At 41.2% G+C, this 22,032-nt stretch overlaps 1 protein-coding gene across 5 annotated transcripts in view; it reads right to left on the minus strand.

Moving 5' to 3' along the window:
- Positions 1-22,032, minus strand: part of SEPHS1 (selenophosphate synthetase 1) — a 48,138-nt gene that overhangs the window by 1,581 nt on the left and 24,525 nt on the right. For all 5 annotated transcript variants that reach the window (XM_061582278.1, XM_061582276.1, XM_061582280.1 and 2 more), the window contains 3 exons: positions 19,213-19,303; positions 16,842-16,941; positions 9,716-9,928 (listed from right to left, as the gene is read on the minus strand). In XM_061582278.1, coding sequence (XP_061438262.1) covers positions 9,716-9,928; positions 16,842-16,941; positions 19,213-19,303 — 404 coding nt within the window. The remainder of the gene's footprint in view (positions 1-9,715; positions 9,929-16,841; positions 16,942-19,212; positions 19,304-22,032) is intronic.

Here is a 22,032-nt window from a genome sequence, read left to right on the forward strand (position 1 = left end):
CCACAGGCTCCCCATTCCTGAGGTATATAATAAAAGTAGAGTAGTGATCATTTTGCTAAAAAAAAATGGTTATAGCTCTTTTCTTCTTCCTGCTCCAATTCCAATTCTGTTTCCCAAGGGAACTTTGCAAAGCTTCTTAGATGGCATTTGAAAAGCAGACAAGTATCAACTTTTCAAATGCGAGTAAGCCATTGCAAAGCTGGGAGTCTGCCACCAGTTGCTAAGAGGATGTGATCTGAATAACTCCCCTGCTTTTGAACATGGAAATTAGAGACTAATTCGTTCATGTATTTTTCACATGGTATGGATAAACACATGCTAACAGAACCGCTGGTAAATGGACAATTTTAATATTGATGAATGTGTAAACAAGTAGCACCTAGTTGTAACATGTGACCCTTTCTTAAGCTATTCTAAAGTGTGAAATATGCACTGCTACACTCTGAAATACCAAGCAGAACAATTTCCCATGTCAGCCTGGTTCACCTGTCACATTAAACCACACTTAAAATAAACTATAGTTTAATGTGAATGCCCAGTGTACTGGTGCAGCCTGCTGAAATTTCAGGTACTCTGCTTTTCCCCTGCTGCCAAGAAAGAAGGCACGGTCTGGCCTCTGTTGTCTGAACTTGGGATTTTGGGGAAACAAACCATCAGCCCAGGTTCAGACAACACAACAAGCCAGAGTTTGATTTATTTGCTGGCAGCACAGCAGCAGCAGAGGAACAGTGAAGTATGATTTCAGCACTCTGCGCCAGCATGCTGCTTGTTCAGATTCAACCAGAGTTTATTTTAAATATGATTAAATGTAACGTGTGAACCACACTAATGTGAGAAAGCAACCTTTAGGAGTATGCACTATTTTTTTTTAATCCATTCAAATTTCATACGTGCATAATGCTACTTTCCTACCTTAATGTGTAATTTGCAAAATATACATCTAATCTATAGCCACCTATATTGACACTGAGAGACAGACGGTTCCAGATTACAACTTGCACTAGTTTATTGAGTTCTCTGAGAAAAGAGCACCATCTGCTGACATCTAGAAGAAGTTCTTTAAGCACCAATTCTTGTGCAGAATGCAGCGACTGAATGCCAAAGGAATACCAATATAACCAGCGCTGCTTGCTGTTCTCAACAGTTCTTTGCTTGCAGCATAATTAAATATCAGATAAAGTGCTTAACGTTGGAAAGGCCATGATATCTCACTGCAAGGAAACTTTTAAGATATATAAAACTAATGGAAAGTTTTGGTTACTTTTAAAAGGTGCCTTCTTTCATTTGTTGCAGCTATGCTTTAGATCAAAAGATATTTTGGAAGATGTTAACTGAGATAATTATTGAAATGCTCCAAGTACAGTTGCAACTATCATATGCTTATTTAATTTTTAGCCAGACTGTGTTGTCACTATACTTGCCAGATGTTGTATGGTATACTGTTGCTGCTGCACAATTAATATTTGCCACACATGGAAAGCCAGAACTGAGCCTTTCTAAACAGACTGGTGGAAGCAGTAAGAGACGCCACCAAAATCTTTGTTCACATGTTTGATAAGGAAATATCAGTATTTTTTCTAGGTAGCAAAGAACATAGATTGAAGAACTTGGCACTAAAAGAGGCAGGTTTACAGTGGTAGCTATAATACTAAAACCAGAATCTGTTTAGCCTCTGGAATCTCATGGTCCGTAACTAGCTGTAGAATGTATAATTTTATTTTTTGTAGTTATGCAGAGATTTTTAATACCACTCTCAAGCAGGTTTCAAAGTTTTTTTTTTTTAAACTTCCATGTCTCTACCTGCCCTACACCTGATATCACACAGGAAGTCAGGTGTGGAGCACATTGGCATGGTTCGGAGAAAACAGCCTCATGGGCCAATTGTGAACCTCTGGCAGGCCAAGTCTGACCTATGGGCCTGCGATCCCCCAATTCCTGATCTAAGAGCATCAGGAAACTGCAGATGTGATCCTTTGGGATGGTACAACCCATACCAGAACAGGCTGGAGATAATGTACTAGAATAAATTAATTAATTAGTTGGGTCTAATCAGTATATTTATGAGACCTCACTTCAAATCCTGACATGACTTCTTGTAGTGGTTTCGTGATGATGAAAAACAGGAAACAAGATCAAACTACTGCAATCTATTTTATATGGGGCTGCCCTTGAGGGTGACCTGGAAGCTATAGCCAGTGTAAAATGCAGCCGCTCGACTGCTTGCAGGGGTAGAATATTGCCATTGTATTACATCATATTACTAGCTGTCAGTTAGCTACCAGACTAGGTTCAAGGTGCTGATAATGGTGTACAAGCCCTATACAGCTTGGGATCAGGATAGATTGTCTCATCCCTACATACATGACAGATCCCTGTGTTCTGCAGAAGAGGTATCCTATAGATACCATCCTGTTTGAAGGTTTGTTCCAAACGATGTCAGAATTGGGCCTTTGGTGTGGCAGCACCTATCCTTTGGAACTCCCTCTCACTGCATATCAGGCAGATAACTTCTCTATTGCCTTTTCAGTGTTTGCTAAAGACACTCCTTTTTCAACAAGCCTTCTAAAGTCTTTATCCCAGTTGGGATAATTGATTTTGTGTATGTGCTGTTGTTTTAAATTGTTTTTATAGGTGCAATTGCTTTAACTATTTTTATACCTCATGGGAAGTGATTAATAAATGAAATACATAAATAAATGGGACTTCATGGAGCCCCTCAGCACAAAGGCTATGGGGCAGAGAGTAGTAGCCCTCTGAGACCACCTTCTGGAATCAGCCCTCTAAAGAGGAACAGTACCACTAAAAGCTTCCAACTCCCACCCCAACCAGCCTATCCAGAAGGATGCCAAGACTGATGGTATCTCAAGCTGCCAAGTAATCCAAGAGAATTAGCAAGGTCAAACACTGTTACTTTTCTGGGTATAGGTCATCCATTAGGTCAGCAGGCACAGCAATGCAACTCGAGAGAAGCCAGAGGAAGGGGGGGCTGCCAGGAAGCCCCACAGCATCCATTTTGCGCTTGGGAACCACTGGGCTGCCTGAACACAGGCTCAGCCCAGAGCTGTGTGCTGGGACCAGAAAATAAAAGCCAGCTCTTACAAATACCTCTACCAGGTAATAAGCACTCTCCATAGGCTTCCATTGTAATTTTGTCAGACCAACCTTTTCCCCAGCATAACTTTGGCCTGGACTGGGACCTGCAGGAGTGCTCCGAATATAAGGTGGATGTTGCCTAATTCCCTCACCTTGGCCCCTCCTCTAACACGCCCTGGAACGCCCCTTTTTTAGGCCTCACACCAGCTTCCACCAGCACCCCTTCTGCTAGGCTGGGCTTCCCTGGTGGAGCCAGCAGGGTCCCAGCTCTGCCACAGTGGAGCCGGGGTACGAGGCTTCTGCTGGCAGAGCCCAGACCCTGCCAGGGGTCTGCCATATCCAACGTCCCTCAGCCTGGCGTAAATACAAGTTGGTGTGAGCCCCAAGGCAGTTTCCTGACAATTACAGGCTTGCAAAAGGGTTGACACCTGTATAATTTTATATTTTTTGAAATTGCAATGCATCCTCAGATCTAGGAAGTGTTCCAACCTTGTACCTGTCAGAAGTGTTCCTATCTTATTGTAGTGAGCCAAGCAGGGAGGGGGAGGATAGACAAGGGCAACAGAGGATGAGGACTTGGGCTGGAAACCTGGGGAGGGCACAGATAGCGGGATGGACTCGCGGAATGCCCCAGCCCCCATCTTGGACAGCTCAGACCCCTCCTGATCTCCTTGTGGAAGCACTGCCGCCACCACCACTGCCAGAGTCAACCTTGCAGTTAGACTTTTCCCAGCCGAGTGCTGCCCAGCTTCCCTCACTCAAACTGTCAACTAGCAGCCCCCCTCTGTTGGAGACGGAAGCTGAGGTCAAGCCACCTTTGCCCTGCACTCGGAGACGTTTGAGGCAGGAAATTCAGCAGACTAGGCTGAGGAGGAGCCTGTGTGCGCGAGAGAGATCCAAGCCTACTTAAGGGGACTTGGGAGAAACCCAGTTGCTGAGTCAACATCTTAAAGAGTCATGAGGTCATGCTTAGTCAGGGTTAGAGCAGTGCAAAGTTCCTAGAAAAAATAGATTAATGAGGCGAACTGCTTTGGATGTATCTATTACTTTAAGAGAAAAAGTCACAGCCAAGACCGAGCCTGATTTCTTTGGCTTCGGGCAGGACAGTTTGACTCAGCTATAACCTCCTCCAACTGATGCCCCCATGACGGAAGGAATGGAAGCTAGCTGCAGAGCTGGGGAGGACCTTCAGAGAGCAGTGGAAACTCTGATAACCAAAGTTCAGAGCCTCCAAACTGAGACCCAGTCTTTACAAACCGAGAATCAAAACTTGCGCCTCTAAATGACTCAGGGGATCCCCATGGAGCAAGCACAGGGCCCTGTTCCACCCGTGCCAGCACCCCACATCAAGTCTCCAGTGGGAATGCCAACCCACTACGGTGGGAAAGTAGAGCAATTCTCCACATTTATAGCCCAGTACAAGCTTTACATGCAGGTGCGGCAGTCAGAATTCCCCAACAATGATGTGAAGGTGGCATTCATCATCAGTCTCTTAAAAGGAGAAGCTGCCCAGTGGGCCACCCTGTTGTTGCTCCGAACCAACCATATCTTGTCCCAGTATACTGCCTTCGTTGATGCCATGGCCAAGATCTTTCAAGACCCCCAGCTGAGAGAAACCGTGTCCTGCCAACTGGGAAACCTGCTGCAAGGGAAAAACTCACTTGGGACTTATACAAATACCTTTCGTATCCTTGCCCAGGAAACAGACTCTAACAACTTTGGTTTAATGCATTTGTACTGCAATGGGCTCAGCACGGTGGTCCTGGATGAGTTGACACAAGCCCCGCAGCCAAGCACTTTCCCAGAGTTGGTCCATTTGTGCCAGCTTGAAGGTTGTCGCCAGGAGTGCAGAGCTGAGATGGCTTAATCCTTGCCTTCCTTACCACTCCCCCACATCTCCTCTGGCATGGGAACCTTGACGCCCCCAGGGGAGAGCCTATGCAAATTGGGGGCCGGGGCCGCACCTGATGGAGGCAGAGAAAGAGAAGCACCCAAAAGAGAGACTGTGTCTATATTGTGGGAAGACAGGGCACCTGGTTAAGACATGCCCCTCTAAGTCAGAAAAGGCCTCGGTGCAGGAAAACATCAAATACCAGCTCTTGTAGAGGCCCATGAGCTGGGATTAACCATGAGTCAGCAACCTCAAGTTAAGTCTCTTCTGCCAGTTTTCTCCACATTTGCCAGTCCGTCTAGGCAACGAGGCAAGTCGTTCAGGCATTTACTATGGTAGACTCAGGCGCATGTGGCAACTTTATGGACTTGGGATTCGCCAGAAGGTACAACATGCCAATCAAGCTCAAGATGCCACTGTCCATGGAAACCATTGATGAGTGGCCCCTGATATTAGGGGTGGTAACTCAAGCCACAGTGGAGTTGAGAGTGCAGATACTGGGATATGTAGAAAGGATGTCATTCTATGTAGCCGATTTGCCTCAATTTCTGGTGGTTCTGGGAATGACCTGGCTGGCCCAGCACAATCCTCCATCTGTTGAGGAAAGGCTACGGTGACCTCCTAATCAGATTACTGTGAGTGGCACTGCCAGCCTCCAGAGACGGTCGTCCCAGCAACGCTGGCTTCCATGTCCCTGCCCGAGGAGACCCATCTACCTCACAAATACAAGGACTTTCAGGAACCTTTTTGATAAAAAGGAAACCGACCAGCTGTCCCCCCATCGTCCTTACAACTGAACTACAGACTTGATCCTGGGAGCTAGCATCTCCCTGGGGCACATTTATTTCTTGTCACAACTGGTGGCATTAAGGGAGCTCCTGGACACCAACTTGCAGAAAAGGTTTATTCAACGATCCAAATCACCAGCTGGGGCCCTGCTGCTGTTCGTCAAGAAGAAAAGCAGGGAGCTGCATCCTTGTCATGTCTACAGGGAGCTTAACAACATCACCATCACCAACAGTTACCCCTTGTCTCTCATTACTGAGATGCTGGAGTGTCTACATACAGCCAAGATCTATACCATGCTAGACCTATGTGAAGCTTGCAACCTTGTCAGAATCAAGGAGGGGGATGAGTGGAAAACAGCTTTCAAGACCTGATATGGCCACTTTGAACACTGGTCATGCTGTTCAGTCTATCGAACGTGCCAGCTGTCTTCCAAAATTTCATGAATGACATGTTCGGGGACTACCTGGACCACTTTATGATAGTTTATTTGGATGACATCCTTATATACTCTGACTCCCCAGAGCAGCATGAGTCGCATGTGCAGGCGGTGCTGCAAAGACTGAAAAAGCATCACCTGTATGCCAAGCTGGAGAAGTGTGGTTTCGACTTGACCACCCTGGACTTTCTGGGTTACCACAGGAGTCAATATGATCCCACAAGAGTCAAAATGTATCTGGAGAAGGTGCGCAGTGTGCTCTCCCGGCACACGCCATCCAAACCAAGAAAAACTTGCAATGGTTTCTGGGGTTTGTCAGCTATTATTGACGTTTCATCGTGGCCTTCTCTAACTTGACAGCCCACTCACTGACTGCCTAAAGGGGCCAGGCACCTTCTGATGGACCGAAGCAGCTCAACAAGCGTTGGAGGATTTAAAGCTGCTATTTTCCTCAGTGTCAATACACCAGCATGCAGACCCCCGATGCCCTTTTGTGGCGGAGACTGACACGTCGGATGTTGCCATCAGAGTGGTGTTATTACAACCAGATCAAAGGGGTGGTGGTGTTACGACCATGTGCTTATTTCTCTCAAAAGTTGACTTGTGCGAAAAGAAACTACAGTCTGGGAGAAAGAGTTACTCAACATCTGTGATGCATTTGAGACCTGGCAACACCTCCTGGAAGGAGCTTGGCACGAAGTGGAGGTCTGCACTGATCCCTGGAACTTGAGAAACTCCAGACGGCCCACAAGCTGAACCAGTGGCAGGTGTGGTGGGCTCAGTTCTTTGCTAGGTTCCACTTCCGCATTAACTACATTCCACAGGTACAGAACTGCTGGGCTGATGCCTTAGCCTGCAAGCCAGAGTATGAAGACCAACCTTGGTCCTCACTATGTTTCATTATACCACTGGAGAAAATGGTGGCGGTGCCCTGTCCAGAACCATGGTTCAATAAATTATGTCATGCTCAAGAGCAAGACCTTTTCATTCAGGAGAGGGTGCGAGGACTGGAGCAGCCCTCCTAGGACAGTGCGCCAAGCTTCTCTCAGAGAGGGGGATGCTCTATCACTATGAAGCCCTTTATGTGCTTCCATGAGAGATTCGAGCCAAGGTCCTCCATCAATGCCACAACTCCCCAACCACAGGGCTTTTAGGGGTGTTTAAAACTTTACAGGTAGTCAAGCGGGACTTCTGGTCAAGTATAACATGGAAAGATATGTAGAGTCCTGTCCTGCTTGCATGACAGCTAAACATGCCCCAGGATGGCCAGCTGAATTGCTGGAACTGCTCCCCACGCCCAAAGGACCGTGGTGAATGGTGACTCTGGACTTTATCACAGACCTGCTCGCTTCTCAGGGGAAAATGTCGGTTTTGGTTGTAGTGGATGCCTTTCATAAAATAGCTCATTTCATTCCCTGTGCAGGACTGCCAACCGTGAGGGAGATGGCCCAGTTGTTCATTCAACATGTTTTCCAGCTGCATGTACTCCTCACCAGTTTGGGCTTGGATTGGAGGACCCAGTTCATGGCACCAGTCTGGCACACCTTGTGGCAGCTGTTACAGATCGCGCTGAGGATGTCATCCGTGCATCATCCCCAAACAGATGGGCAAACGGAGAAAGTGAACATGGCCCTGGAGCAGTACCTCGGGTGTTATGTGAACTGCTAGCAAGACAACTGGTTGTCCTTGCTGCCCATAGCTGAATTTGCTTACAATTTGGTACACGCATCCATTTGGCGGACACCATTCTTTGCCAATTTCGGCTGCCACCCGAGCACCTTCACCAGCTCTAATCCAGCCGTCCCAGCAGTGGCGGAGTTTGTGCAGGAGTTGCAAGCCGTGCTGCAGCTGCTACAAGAACAATGAGCCAGGGCTAAAGCCAATTAGCACATCAGCATTGCCAGCCAGGCCCTGAAATACAAGTAGGCGACAAAGTGTGGCTTCCCACTCATTACTTGCTCATGCGGGTTCGCTGCCACAAGTTAGGGGCGCGGAGGCTGGGGCCCTTCAAAGTAGAAGCCTTCTGTTTATGCTTACCTGCCTCCTTAAAGATCCACCCAGTATTTTACCCATCTCTGCTCACCCCACAGGAGCCACCAGACCCCCACCAAGCATCCAAAGCTCCACCCCCACCAGTTGTGGTCAATGGGCAAGAAGAGTATGAAGTGGAGCTGATCCTTGACTCCCGCCGGTGCCAAGGAAAGCTGCAGTATCTGATTCATTGGAGAGGGTTCGGTCTGGAGGAATCCTAGGAAGCAGCGACTGACATCCACCCGCCGGATTGATGAGAGAGTTCCATGAAGCTTATCCAGACAAACCCAAGATCCCAGAGTGGGAGGGGAATTGGCATGGGGAGGGGGATGATGTCATGAGCCAAGCAGGGAGGGGGAGGATAGACAAGGGCGACACAGAGGATGAGGACTTGGACTGGGAACCTGGGGAGGGAGCAGATAGCAGGATGGACTCGCAGGATGGACTCGCAGGATGGACTCGCAGGATGGACTCGCAGGATGGACTCGCAGGGTGCCCCAGCCCCCATCTTGGACAGCTTGGCCCCCTCAGTTCGTGACCCCCCCTGTGCAAACACCACCACCAAAGATTCAACCTTGCATGTCAGATGTTTCCCAGCCAAGCACTGCCCAGCTTCCCCCATCCAAACTATCAGCTAGCAGCTACCCTATGTTGGAGACGGAAGCTGAGATCAAGCCACCTTCGCACCACGCTCAGAGGTGTTTGAGGCAGGAAGTTCAACTGACTGAGCCAAGGAGAAGCCTGCGTACGTGCGTGAGATCCAAGCCTACTTAAGGGGACTGGGGGGGGAACCCAGTTGCTGAGTCAATGTCTTAAGAGTCACGAGGTCATACTTAGTCAGAGTTAGACCAGTGCAAAGTTCCTAGAAAGAGCAGTTAGATTAATGAGGCGACCTTCTTTGGATGTATCTATTACTTTAATAAACAGAGAAGAAGCCACAGCCAAGTCTGAGCCTGGTTTCCTTGACTTCGGTCAGGACACTTATACCTATCCTATTTATTGGCCTGCTAATATAGTTCTCAAACAACTTTTCCAGGGTCTCACACAGAAATTATTGCGGAGATAGGAATTTAATCTTGTTCTTCAGAATCAACTGCTATCATCCAGTCGATTTGGCTAGTCTTTATTTCTACCTGTCTCACTGAAGGCACACTTTCAATTGCAGAAAACAACATCACAAGCACCGCAACCTACCTAAAATTGATTACTGGTCTCCACCAGTTGTACTGCAGGCTGCACTTCACAAATATTCAAATTACATTTAATCCTAATAAAAATAATTACCAGCAATCTTCATTCTAATGTACATAAGGTGTTTCAAATATTTTTCAGAATGCAGTGCATAAAGTAGTTTAATAATCTGTAAGCATTTGCCTGGCTAAAACCTTGTTGACAAATTCATATTAAGTTTCCTTCTATACAAAGAATATGCTCTAATTTCTTTGGAGAAAAAGCATTATATATAAGATATTTACCTGAAGTCTCAGGACATGTCCCATGCATAAGACCAAACATATTGCCACATGCCTTGCTAACTGCAGCCATTTTGGCGAGAACAGGAAGATTATGTATAACGAAGGACACCTCATTGCGTTGCTGCTTGGCTAGATTTTGTGCATGTCCCAGGATTCCAAAGCCTGTGATGTCTGTGGCTGCATGTGCATTGAACGTGTGCATGAGCCCTGCAGCTTGAAATGGAAAACAAGAGAAAAATGTAAGGAAAGGAACTCTGCAATTAAACCTTCCATTATGTGAATCAGAGTTTAAAGCTATGTACAGTACACTTTTAAATCTCAGCAATTTTATTAAAATACTCCTAAATGCTGCAGAAAAAGTAAAAATGAAATCACACTTGAAGTCTTCACATCACACATTTCCACATAAGGGTGATCAATCTCCAACACCGCATATGGTGGAACCCTTTTCCTGTTATGAGATGCCCCTTCCATCTCAAAGTATTCCACCTCCACTTATGTAAAGATGGGAGGAAAACATGCTCTTCAATTCTGTCCAACTGCTGCTGTAAGATCATTGCATATAACCTTGTCCCATATGAGCAAGAAGTCTTCAAAAGCAGCAATCATTCGTTTATGCTACAGATGGCTAGTTCTACAATGCTGTTCAATTAGAGGAGTTTGGAAAATTTTGTTCTTAAATGGGAAGGTTGTGTGAATGTATTTTATCATTCTCAAAGAACAGTTACAGGTTAAGTCTGACTTTGTTTTCTTTTGAGTCGTTGCATATACTCCCCCACATTGAGTGACTAACACATTTAGTTACATGGTCAGTGAATAGGAAAGCTTAACCGTAATGAACTAAAGACTGAACTTCTTTCCTTCTTTGTATAATAGATTTGTATCATTCATGCTTGAAATGCACATGCACACTCCACATGGTTCACTTATGAGATACCTTTCCTTTTGGGGAATTAGAACCATATTTAGAATATGCTCCTGCAGAAAGGTAGTTTATAAAGCTGTTCTAGTTATCAAACAGACTTTGTTTCTTAATTTGTGCACTCTATAAGATAATCATATGTTATTACCATAAATATCAAAAGCAACATTAACCTTTGAATAGCAACAGTTTTTACAGAACATACTAGTAATACTCTCTGTGGACCTGGGGCCACCCACAGTCTAGTTAAGAGTTTCTATAAATTTGGGCAACTGCAGGGAAAAAAAAATTTGCAAAGCCCTCCTGCAGGACCACAACATTAGAAATAGTTAAAAGCTCTAATGACAACAAAAGTATAGGGGTAAAGAAAAGTGGCCTCTCTGGAGCCAATTCACACACACCCTGTTCTAGGGCTCCCCAGTTCCTATTCCTCATAATTCTTAAAGGTAGAAAAAAGGAACACCCCCACACCCCACTGTACTGCTCAAGTTGGAGACTGGCTGTATTCTTTGCTGCACAGGCAGCTCTGAATAGGCAACAGTTTCCAGAACCAGAAGGTTGTGCCAAATGCTGTGGTGGAGGTTGAAATCCATATGTGGGAATGTGTTTGACCACTCTAGAGGAAGCAAAGATGAGTCCCTGTCAGTGTTTTTCAAATCTGCCAACACAAAAGGAATAAAGAGGGAAGAGGAAAACAAATTTATATATCAACTCCTACATGATTAACCAAGTACAATGGTGATTGGTGAAGACAATTCTGGGAGAGGGAAACCTGAACAACATTAATCCTAGCCACATCGGCTTCACTGATTCACCTCTCTCTCTGATGCAGACAGGCTGGCCAAATATACTATAGTTACATCCTGCCATATCAGTTCAGCTAACAAGTATTCATATGAGTTACAAGTCTATCTTTTAAATATTTAAAGTTATGAAAACTATTTTCATTAACTATCTAAACAGTTGTATCAGTTCATTAGGAACAGACCAGAAGTAAGCTAGGGCTTGCAATATCCCAAAAGCACCTGTTACAGAGCACCAGAGAGTGAATGATGAAATCAGTCAAAATATTTATACTAGACTGACAACAAAGTAATGCTAACACCAGCTTTTAAGAACTTGATAATCGTGCCAAAGAACTTCAATATTTATTTTGCCTTTAAAAAAGCTTTATGGAAGCGTAGAGAGCCTTGGAATAAAATTTACAGCTACTGGTCTGATGTGTGGGCGGGACGAAAAATCAAAATTTCTCTTTTTACCATTAGAGTTTTATTTATTTAAAAGTGTTTTCACATCACCTGTCAAAAGCACTAATAGGCCACACAGAGTGTTCTCCATACTATTCCAGTCTTGAAACCTCAATACACATAGAATGCCCTGGGCAGTTTACAAGTTTCAGTTCATTCATGTGCGCACACAGCAAGAACATAGTTTAAAAGAGTGTAGATATGCTACATAGTTTAAATTTTAAAAAACTATTTGTATAAGATGCCGAAACAGGAAGTGCAAGATTAAAAATTCTTTGTATTTCAATCAAGGTGGAGAAAACGTGTACCGATGTCCTCTGACCCTACTTCTAACATGCAAATGAAGACAATATTCAAAAATTTTGTCAGAAAAAGGACTAGAGATATTGTTCTACAGCAACACTTTACTGTTAAAATGCAAGTGGATGGTAAAGAAATAATTGTGCTCAAAGAAATTCCCATCAGGATTTTGCATAAGTGAAAAGACTATATATTTTTGACAGATAAACTCAAACAAAGTAATATCCAATTTCGATGGGACAAATTGGAAGGTGTTATTTTTATATATAAACACCAGCGGTTCAGATTGAATACTGTACAGAAAGCAAGAGACTTTTTGGAAAGATTTAAAGATAGTATGGAGAAACAACAAATGAAAAATACTGAGCCATTAGAGGCGAAAGTAGGATAGCAACAACTTACCCCTGAAATGGAGGAAGATTACTTGGTATTGGGAGATACAGGAATAGATGCTTTTAAACTACAAGCCTATTTATGGCTTACAAATAATTAACTTGGAATATAAATGGAGCTAATGCTCCACAAAAGAGGAAAAAATATTTCATTATTTGAAAAAGTTAAAATTGGATGTAATTTGTTTACAGGAAAGTCGTATCAGAAAAAAGGATATAAAGTATCTGATTTATAAGAGTTTAGGGGAAGAGTTTGTTTCTGCAGGATTGAAGAAAACAAATGGAGTTGTCCTGTATATAAATTCGGTACTTTGTCCAAAATTGATATTAATTGATGAACAGGGTAGATATATAGGAGTGGAAATAATTATACAAGGTCTTAAGACTTTAATTTTGGGTATTTATGCACCAAACGTCGACAAAACAAGGTTTTATAAAGGACTTATGGATGAGTTGATGGAGCTCCCATATGAGAATTGGTGTATTATGGGAGATTGGAATGGTGTGGTATCTCCACAAAGAGATAGAAATTCTGGAAGAAAAGTTAAAGTGGCACAGGGTAAGTTGCCAAAGATCTGTTTCGACTTGCTGGACAACTTAGAACTATTGGATGCATGGAGACACATTAATGGTGATTTAAAAGAATATACATACTTCTCTGAGAGACACAGAACTTTCTCAAGAATTGATATGATTTGGTTGTCAAAATCTGCAGTGACTAATGTTTCTAAGGTAGAGATATTACCAAAAACTTTTTCGTACCATAGCCCTGTGATATTGATTTTTTTTAAAAAAAAGAGGTACGTTTCGATGGAGGCTGAATGAGACTTTAATGCAAAAAGAAAAGGTGATTGCAGATTGTAAAAAGAATTTAAAAGAATTTTTTGAAAATAATTTGAATAAAGGAATGGATGTTACAATGGTTTGGGATGCTAGTAAAGCTTTTATGAGGGGATACTTTATTCAGTATAACTCTGTATTAAAAAAGAAAAAACAAGAGAAAACACAATTAATTTTGGATGAGATAAAAAGGAATGAAGATGAATTAACGAGAACTCCTGCAAAGATATCTGTTATAAACCAAATTAAGATGTTACAAAAATAGTTATCAATGTTGACAGTGAGGGAAATTGAGACGAAGATGAACTATGTCAAACAAAGAAATTTTCAGTTTGCAAATAAACCAGGAAAGTGGTTGGCATATAAATTAAGAAAAGAGAGAAAGAAAAATTTGATATTAAAAATCCAAGAAGGGAATGAGGTATTGACAATGTAAATATCCAAAAGGCTTTCTACCAATATTATTCATCTTTATATAAGAACCAAGATATTATGTCTGAAAAAATAGATGAGTACTTGATTAGGCAGAAGTTACCAAAACTTACAGATGATCAGAGACAAACTATTAATGGACCTATAATGGTGAGATGTCCGAAGTTATTAAAAAGGTTAAATTAGGGAAAGCACCAGGGCCAGATGGTTTTTCAGCATGTTATTGTAAATGTTTGGAGGAGGAGCTTTTGTTACCTTTACAGCAAACAATGAATTCTATTCTACAGAATGGAAAGATACCTGACAGCTGGAAAGAAGCTTTAATATTGCTTTAATTCCTAAAGAGGATCAAGATTTGACTTTAACAAAAAATTATCGGCCAATATCTTTATTAAATAATGATTACAAGTTATTTACAATGATTTTAGCGGAAAGAATGAAATTAATTTTGCAGAAAGTTATCCATAAGGACCAAAGTGGTTTATTACCTAAAAGACACTTGCGAGACAATGTCAGAAGTGTGTTGGACGTATTGGAATATCTGGAACAACATAGTGACAAACAAGTAGCATTGTTTTTTTTAGATGCAGAGAAGGCTTTTGATAATTTCAATTGGAACTTTATGTTTAAAGTCTTGGAAAAGATGAATTTTGGAGGCAATTTTATTAAATGGACTAGATCAGTTTATACATTACAGAAGGCACAAATAATTGTGAATGGTGAACTAACAAAGGCCTGTGAAATACAAAAGGGAATGAGACAAGGATGTCCACTGTCTCCACTTTTGTTTATATTGGTCCTTGAGGTGTTGCTCAGAGACATAAGACAAGATGAGAGAATTAGGGGTGTAAAGATTAAAAAAGAAATACACAAATTGAGAGCTTCCGCTGATGATTTGGTGATAATTTTGGAAAAACCTCTGGAAGGATTAGAGGTGTTAATGGAAAAATTAAAGGATTTTGGGGTATTGGTGGGCTTTAAGATTAATAACTTAAAAATGAAGATGTTAACAAAAAATATGGGTATACAAGACCAAATTGCAGTAATGGAAAAAACTGGTTTTACAGTGGAGAAAAAGGTGAGATACCTAGGTGTTACTATTACAAATATGAATCATATGTTATTCCAAAACAATTATGTCAAGATATGGACAGAAATTAAGAAAGATATGATGAGATGGGATAAATTACAGTTGTCATTATTGGGAAGAATATCTGTGATAAAAATGAATGTATTGCCTAGAATGATTTCTATTTCAAACAATACCTGTGATAGCAAATGATTTACCTTTCAAACAATGGCAAAAAGATATTTCTAAGTTTGTATGGCAAGGGAAAAAAACAAGAATTAAATTAAAATTACTACAAGATGTAAAAGAAAGAGGGGGATTGGGATTGCCAAATTTGAAATTGTATTTTGCTGCCTGTTGTTTAGTTTGGGTGAAGGAATGGATTCTGTTGAGAAATAAAAGGTTATTGGAGTTAGAAAGGCATGACCTGAGGTTTGGATGGCATGGTTATTTGTGGTATGATAAAGTTAATGTAGATGTAGATTTTAAAAATCACTTTATAAGAGGTGCTTTGTTGAGAATATGGCATAAATATAAACCAAGGCTATGCACTAAAACGCCACTATGGATCTCAGTGCAGGAAGCTTTTTATAGAAAGGAAATTTTAGGAAAAGAAAGATGGCTAACTTATCAAGATCTCTTGGAAAAGGAACAAGAGGAATACAAAATGAAATCAAGGGAACAGCTGGCAGCAGAGGGTTATAGTTTTTATTGGTTCTCTTACTTACAGTTGATGGAAAGATTTAAAATTGATAAAATAATTTTTGATTTTGAACAAGGTAAATTTGAGTTTGAAATGAGTTTGTGTACAAATGATGAACATGTAATTGCCAAAATGTATAAACTTTTGTTAAAAATTGAAATGAAGAAAAAGTAAAAGACTGTATGGTAAAACGGGCTAAGAATTTTGGATATAACATACAAATGGATCAATGGGAAAATATGTGGGCAAAAGGGCTGAAATTTACATTGTGCTATAATCTCAAATAGGTTTTATAAAATGATGTATCGTTGGTATATGACCCCAGAGAAATTGTCAAGAATATACAAAACTGTTCATAATGAGTGTTGGAAATGTAAGCAACAGGAAGGGACTTTCTACCATATGTGGCGGACATGTAAACAAGCAAAAACGTTTTGGAGTCAAATATATAAATTAATGCAGAGAATCTTAAAGGTTAATATTCAATTTAAACCAGAACTCTTTTTGTTGGGTTTGATGGACGTACAATTGGAAAGGAATCATGGAAGAGTGATTCAATATATGGTTACTGCAGCGAGATTACTATATGCGCAAAGATGGAAGAATACAACATTACCAATAATTGAAGAATAGCTACTAAAAATAATGGACCTGGCAGAAATGGATAAGCTGACGTGTCTATTGAGAGAAAAAACAATAGTCGCATTTCTCAAGGATTGGGATTCCTTTTTGAGTTTTTTGCGAGATACAGAAAATGAATTGGTGATATTGGGTTTTGACGATTAATTAGATTATTTAATTGAGAAAAAAGGAGTATGTAATTTATAAGGTATCTTTATATGTATCTGTTACAACTGATCGAAGATAGATTGGAAGTCATCTGTTACTGCATTTTTAATTTTTTGTATGTTATTTGTAATTTATTTTCTTTAAAAAATAAAAAACTTATACACAAAAATTTTGATTTTCAGAACATTGTAAAGGCCTCCATATTTTGAGGACTTTGAAAAGCTGATTTATTTCCTAAGATTCACATATCGAAACATTAGTATTTTTCAGGTTCAAATGCATAAAAAGCTCAAAAATTATACTGCCTGATTCTTTAGCCACATAAATATAGTGTATATGCTTTTTAAAGGCTATTAACCTCTTAGTGACTTATTTAGCCATTTTAATTTCCCAGTAGTTTCAACATGAAGCACATACACCCCATTCTCACACCTGTTCTGTTGAGCCTTGCCATATTCATCATTGCTTCTTGATATGCCAGCTCCACATCTTCTTGTGTAACCACCAACTTTATCTTATTCCATTTTTCTGGCTAATTTGTTGAAAAAGAAACAAGATCAAGTTGTCCACACTGCTGATAAAATGACCATTGTTAACTACATGAATTTTGCATGTGGTGCAATTACTTTGTTTACAGTGCAGTAGGTGAACATAATTAGAGCTTGTTAGAATCCAACAAAGGTCCATCTAGTCCAGCACCTTGTTTCCAACAGAAGCCAACTAGAGGATGATGATAAAGATTTATTAATCACCTTCCACATATACGTCTCAAGGCAATTTATGTAATATAATAAGAACAGCTAAAAAAACCTGTTAAAAACAGCACAGAAAGGGAGACACGTGGCAGAGACCTATTCATCCAGCTGGGAAAGCTTGCTTAAATGCCTGTGGAAGCCCACAAGCAGTGAGCTGTTGCCATTTGCAGCTGATATTTAGAAGCGTACTTTCTCTGAACATGGATATATATTGACATCATGACTTAAAAATATTGATAGGCCTATCCTCCATGAACTTGTCTAATCCCCTCCCTCTTATTAATCTAAGCTAGCTGCCACCCCCATTGTCTTATGACTGCAAATTACATAATTGTTAATTGGGTGAAGTAGTTATTTCTTTTGTCTGCCCCGAATGTTCTGCCAACCAACTAACTTCTCTGGATGATACCAAGCTCTAACATTATGGGGACGTGGAGGTAGTGGTGAGACAAAGGTTTCTCTCTATTTGCTTTCCCCAAACAATGGATAATTTTGCTTTTTTCTCATACGTAGCATACTGGATTGACATCTTCAGTGAGCTATATATCACAAACAACCTCTTGGTTAATCACCACCATTTCAAATTTTTATCAGTATATATATGAAGTTGAGAATTTTTTGCCTCAATGTGTATCACTTTATATTTACTTTCCCTGAACTGCATTTGCTACTTTGTTGCCCACTCAGCCACTTTGAAGAGCTGCTTTTGAAGTTCTTCACAGTCCACTTGGGTTTTTACTATCTTAAATAATTTGGTATCCTGTCTATATTTATTCAGAACTATGTTCAATGGGGCTTACTGTCAGTTAAGTGTGTACAGATTGCAGCCTTAATTTCAACACTCTTCAAAATGAGAGTTGACAAATATGAACACCAATAAACTCTGTTTTGCAATGGCAGTTTACAGTCTTACTAGCTTCAATATTAGAAATTTCAGTCATACACAGTGAGCACTGCAACCTGGGAATTCAGGCGCAAAAATGAATCAACAAACATTCCAAGTCTGCAGACCTACATGGGCAGAGGAAGTGGAAACGAATTAGTCAATGACAAGTGTCCTAATGCACCTGAAAGCAAAGGGCCCTTAGACAATCTAGATTCAATTTTAATTAGTTTATTAGTATCCTATATCCAAATAGACTGCAAGACCTGAAAGGTTTAATCTCCCGATGCAGGAGATATCCCATATTCAAATAAGTATGGCACTTCCTGAATTGTTCTTTCATGTCTCTCAATGCTGAGAAGGAAGAAGTGTGCAAAGCACACTCCTGGCCTTTGCATATAATATAAATGATGGACAATCTTGGTTTTATTTTCATTTCTTTTCTTAAAAAGAAAGGGAGAGAAAGCTAAAAAGACAGCATACTTCGAACTTCCTTACATAAAACTGCCCTGGGATCCCTTTGGCAGGAGGAACAGTATATAAATTTAACAAACGGGCAAAAATATTTTTATTTGCAAGCAATATTAGAATAGACTTCTTTCTTGCTCTAGTTTTTCCACCACTAAGCTGATTGTGTGCTGACTGACAACAGATGAAAATTAAAAGCATCTGAAATTTATGCACATTCAGAGTATACTTAATTTACAAGTCCATATGTCATGGAAACAACAGATGTACAAAGGAAAACATGAAAAAAGCAGCATGTTGTGGTTCTTCAACTCTTCATCTACTTCAATGAATTCTGCATCAAGCATATTAAAAAGCACATCACTTTGAAGCATAATGTCTTCATAGATGCGCCATGTCAAAACACAGCAGAGACGTGTTTTTACAGTGAAATTTTTTAATATTACCACATACATTTCACAGGTCTTTAAATCTACAGATAATTAACTGATCTATGAATGCAGAGAAAACCCCAGTTTTAAAGATTTCAATAGAACATTGCCAGGAGTTAATTAGGTTTGAGCCTACGCCTATTTACTAGTTCAAATATTGATTAAATGTATCTATGCTCATTATCAAGACAGCTGCTTTAGAGATAAGATACACCGAATATTTCTCTGATAGTTTCCCCTAATCCCATTCAGACCAATTTACTTACAATATCTAGCCACTGGTGGACAGCTACAGCAACTTGAGTCCCCAAGGGTTTAGTTAACACAAGTACATCTCCTGGTACTGCATTGTCTGGCCTGCAAACAAGACACCCACATATTAAAAAGGCACGTATGATATGATTATTTCCCAAACATCATTCCACAGAATATATTCAACAATGCTCAACCACCAATCAAGGCAATGGACCAGGCAATGAGCCCTACTGTTAAAACAATTTAACAGTATAGAGATGCTGGGGTAAAAAACTGATTCCACCCTTCACTCTGTTCTCAAGTCACCTAACATTTTATTACTATAACAAATTACTTCAGATTTAAGACTGGGAAGCAACAACGCTTTATTTCTATGTAGTAACTACTCCAAAGACTGGGCCTCAAATAATGGGAATGGGTGACACAACTGGATCCAAACCTTTCAAATTATATATTTTATTATGATCCCTGAGGTTACAAGTCAATGCAGCCACTTACTATAATGGAAACTCTTATAACACAAACATCATTGAGCAAAGAGTTGCTTTCTGATATTTACAACATTATTTTACCAGAAGCATCCAGGGACCCTGGATGGTCTTAAGGTGGTATGAGAGCACAATCTGCAAACTAACACTGAAGAAACAAAATGGGCAGGAGTATGGGGTAAAGCGCCTTTCAGGACAATTTCAGCATGTCTTAGGGAAGCGTCACTGAAGGACATGTGCAGATGGTACACTCTGAGAAGAATTGCTAGGAACACATCTCCACATTGCTGGAGGGGGTTTGGAGCAATGATGTAGTGGTCCTGTGCACAGATCAAAGTGTTCTGAAAAGCAATCTTTAAGGAAGTCAGTATTATTACTGAACGATTGTACTAGATTAAAGAAGGCTCCTGATAATTGATTGGGAAGCAAAAATAGTGTTGCCGAAAGAGGTTTTCAGCTGCTAGAATGATTGTAGCAAAAAAATTGAAAGAGTTGGGCACAGGAATGTTCTTATTAATTTTGGACAATGGTTCTTATGGAAAAGCATACTCAAAAACTGAGGACTTTAAGAAATGAAATGCTGGAGAACAATTTTATTAATTCTGTGTCTCAGTCACCCTCAGTCCACTCATTACAAGCAATAGAAAGATATCTATGGATAGCCAATGAAAGGAGAACATCTTCAGAACTACACTGTGAACCGGCCAGAGACATTAGATCTGTGGAATTAAGTCCATGAAATGCATTCATTTAGGCAACACAAATAATTCCTGAGATATTCATTATGTGTCAGCAGATTAAAAACATTATGATCAAAGTGCTTAACGTTAAGAAAAAGCCTCTCATATAGAGTAGATCTTTATGTCAAGCTTCCATAGCAGCATTTAGTCTCAGTTCTGCTCTTGGAAGGAAATGTACCATTGGTCTCACCTGAAAGATGATTTTCATAGGAGTGGGCCATCACTGCGGGTTATAGTTCCACCTATTGTGCGAAGGCAAGAATGTTTTTGAAGTCAAGACTAGGGGCGTCAGGCCCCTCCCACTCTCCAGTTCATTCGTGGCGAGTCTGAAAAGAAATATCTAAAAATACAAGAACAAGGCCAACAGGCCCGCCAGGAAAATAACACAATAGTCACATGCATAACAACATGATTCTAACATAACAATATAACAGAACTAAAGTCTTGACTTCACTCTTACATTTAAATATAATAGCGTAACAATAATATGTAACCGATTAAAAAATATGTAACCCATTAGAAAATATCTAGTCATCCTCCAACTGGGAGGGCCGTGATGGCCCACTCCTATGAAAATCACCTTTCAGGTGAGACCAACGGTACATTTTCCATAGGAGGTGGGCCATCACTGCGGGATGTACCAAAGCAGCCCATACAGGGAGGGACCACCCACGTGTTAATCCTCATTAAGAACCTGTTGCAACACTCGTCTGCCGAAAGATGCGTCAGCAGAGGCATAACGATCAATTTTATAATGCCTTATAAACGAGTGTGGGGTAGACCAGACTGCAGCCCTACAAATATCGGCAACAGGAGCATTAGTGGCAAAAGCAGCCGAAGTGGCAGCTGACCTGGTAGAATGAGCCGTTATACTAGTTGGAACTGACAGCTTCAGGGACTCATATGCTAAAGTAATGCATGCCCGTAACCAACGGGATAAGGTAGAATTGGATACTTTATGCCCCATAGACCTTGGATGAAAGGATACAAACAGAGACTCCGTTCGTCGAATCTCTTAGGTCCTAGACAGGTAGGTCTTGAGAGCCCTCCGGACATCTAACGAATGCCAAGCCTTCTCGAGAGGATGGATAGGGTTCGGGCAAAAGGAAGGCAAAACAATGTCCTGGTTGCAATGAAAAACTGAATCGACCTTGGGACGGAAGGACGGATCAGTCTTCAGCACAACAGAGTCCTTATGGAAGACGCAGAGGTGTCGAGCAGAAGACAATGCGCCCAACTCCGAAACGCGTCTGGCAGATGTGATTGCGATCAGAAACAAGACCTTGAAGGACAGCATACGTAGGGGCACAGTCCTGATGGGTTCAAACGGAGGGCGTTGCAAAGTCTGCAGAACTTTCGGCAAACTCCATGAGGGGAACCGATGGACAACAGCCGGAGAGCGTAGGGCGACTCCCCTCAAAAAACGTTTGATGAACGGATGTGAGGAAATAGGAGCTCCAGGAGAGGACACTGAGAGAATGGACGACAGAGTGGACGCATGTCGACGTAGAGTGTTGGGTCGAAGTCCCATCATAAAGCCGCTATGGAGAAATTGCAGCACCTGATGCACAGTGGCCTGGGATGGATCATGGTGGTGTGATTG

The sequence above is a fragment of the Rhineura floridana genome, chromosome 8, assembly GCF_030035675.1.
Source record: "Rhineura floridana isolate rRhiFlo1 chromosome 8, rRhiFlo1.hap2, whole genome shotgun sequence".
NCBI lineage: Eukaryota > Metazoa > Chordata > Lepidosauria > Squamata > Rhineuridae > Rhineura > Rhineura floridana.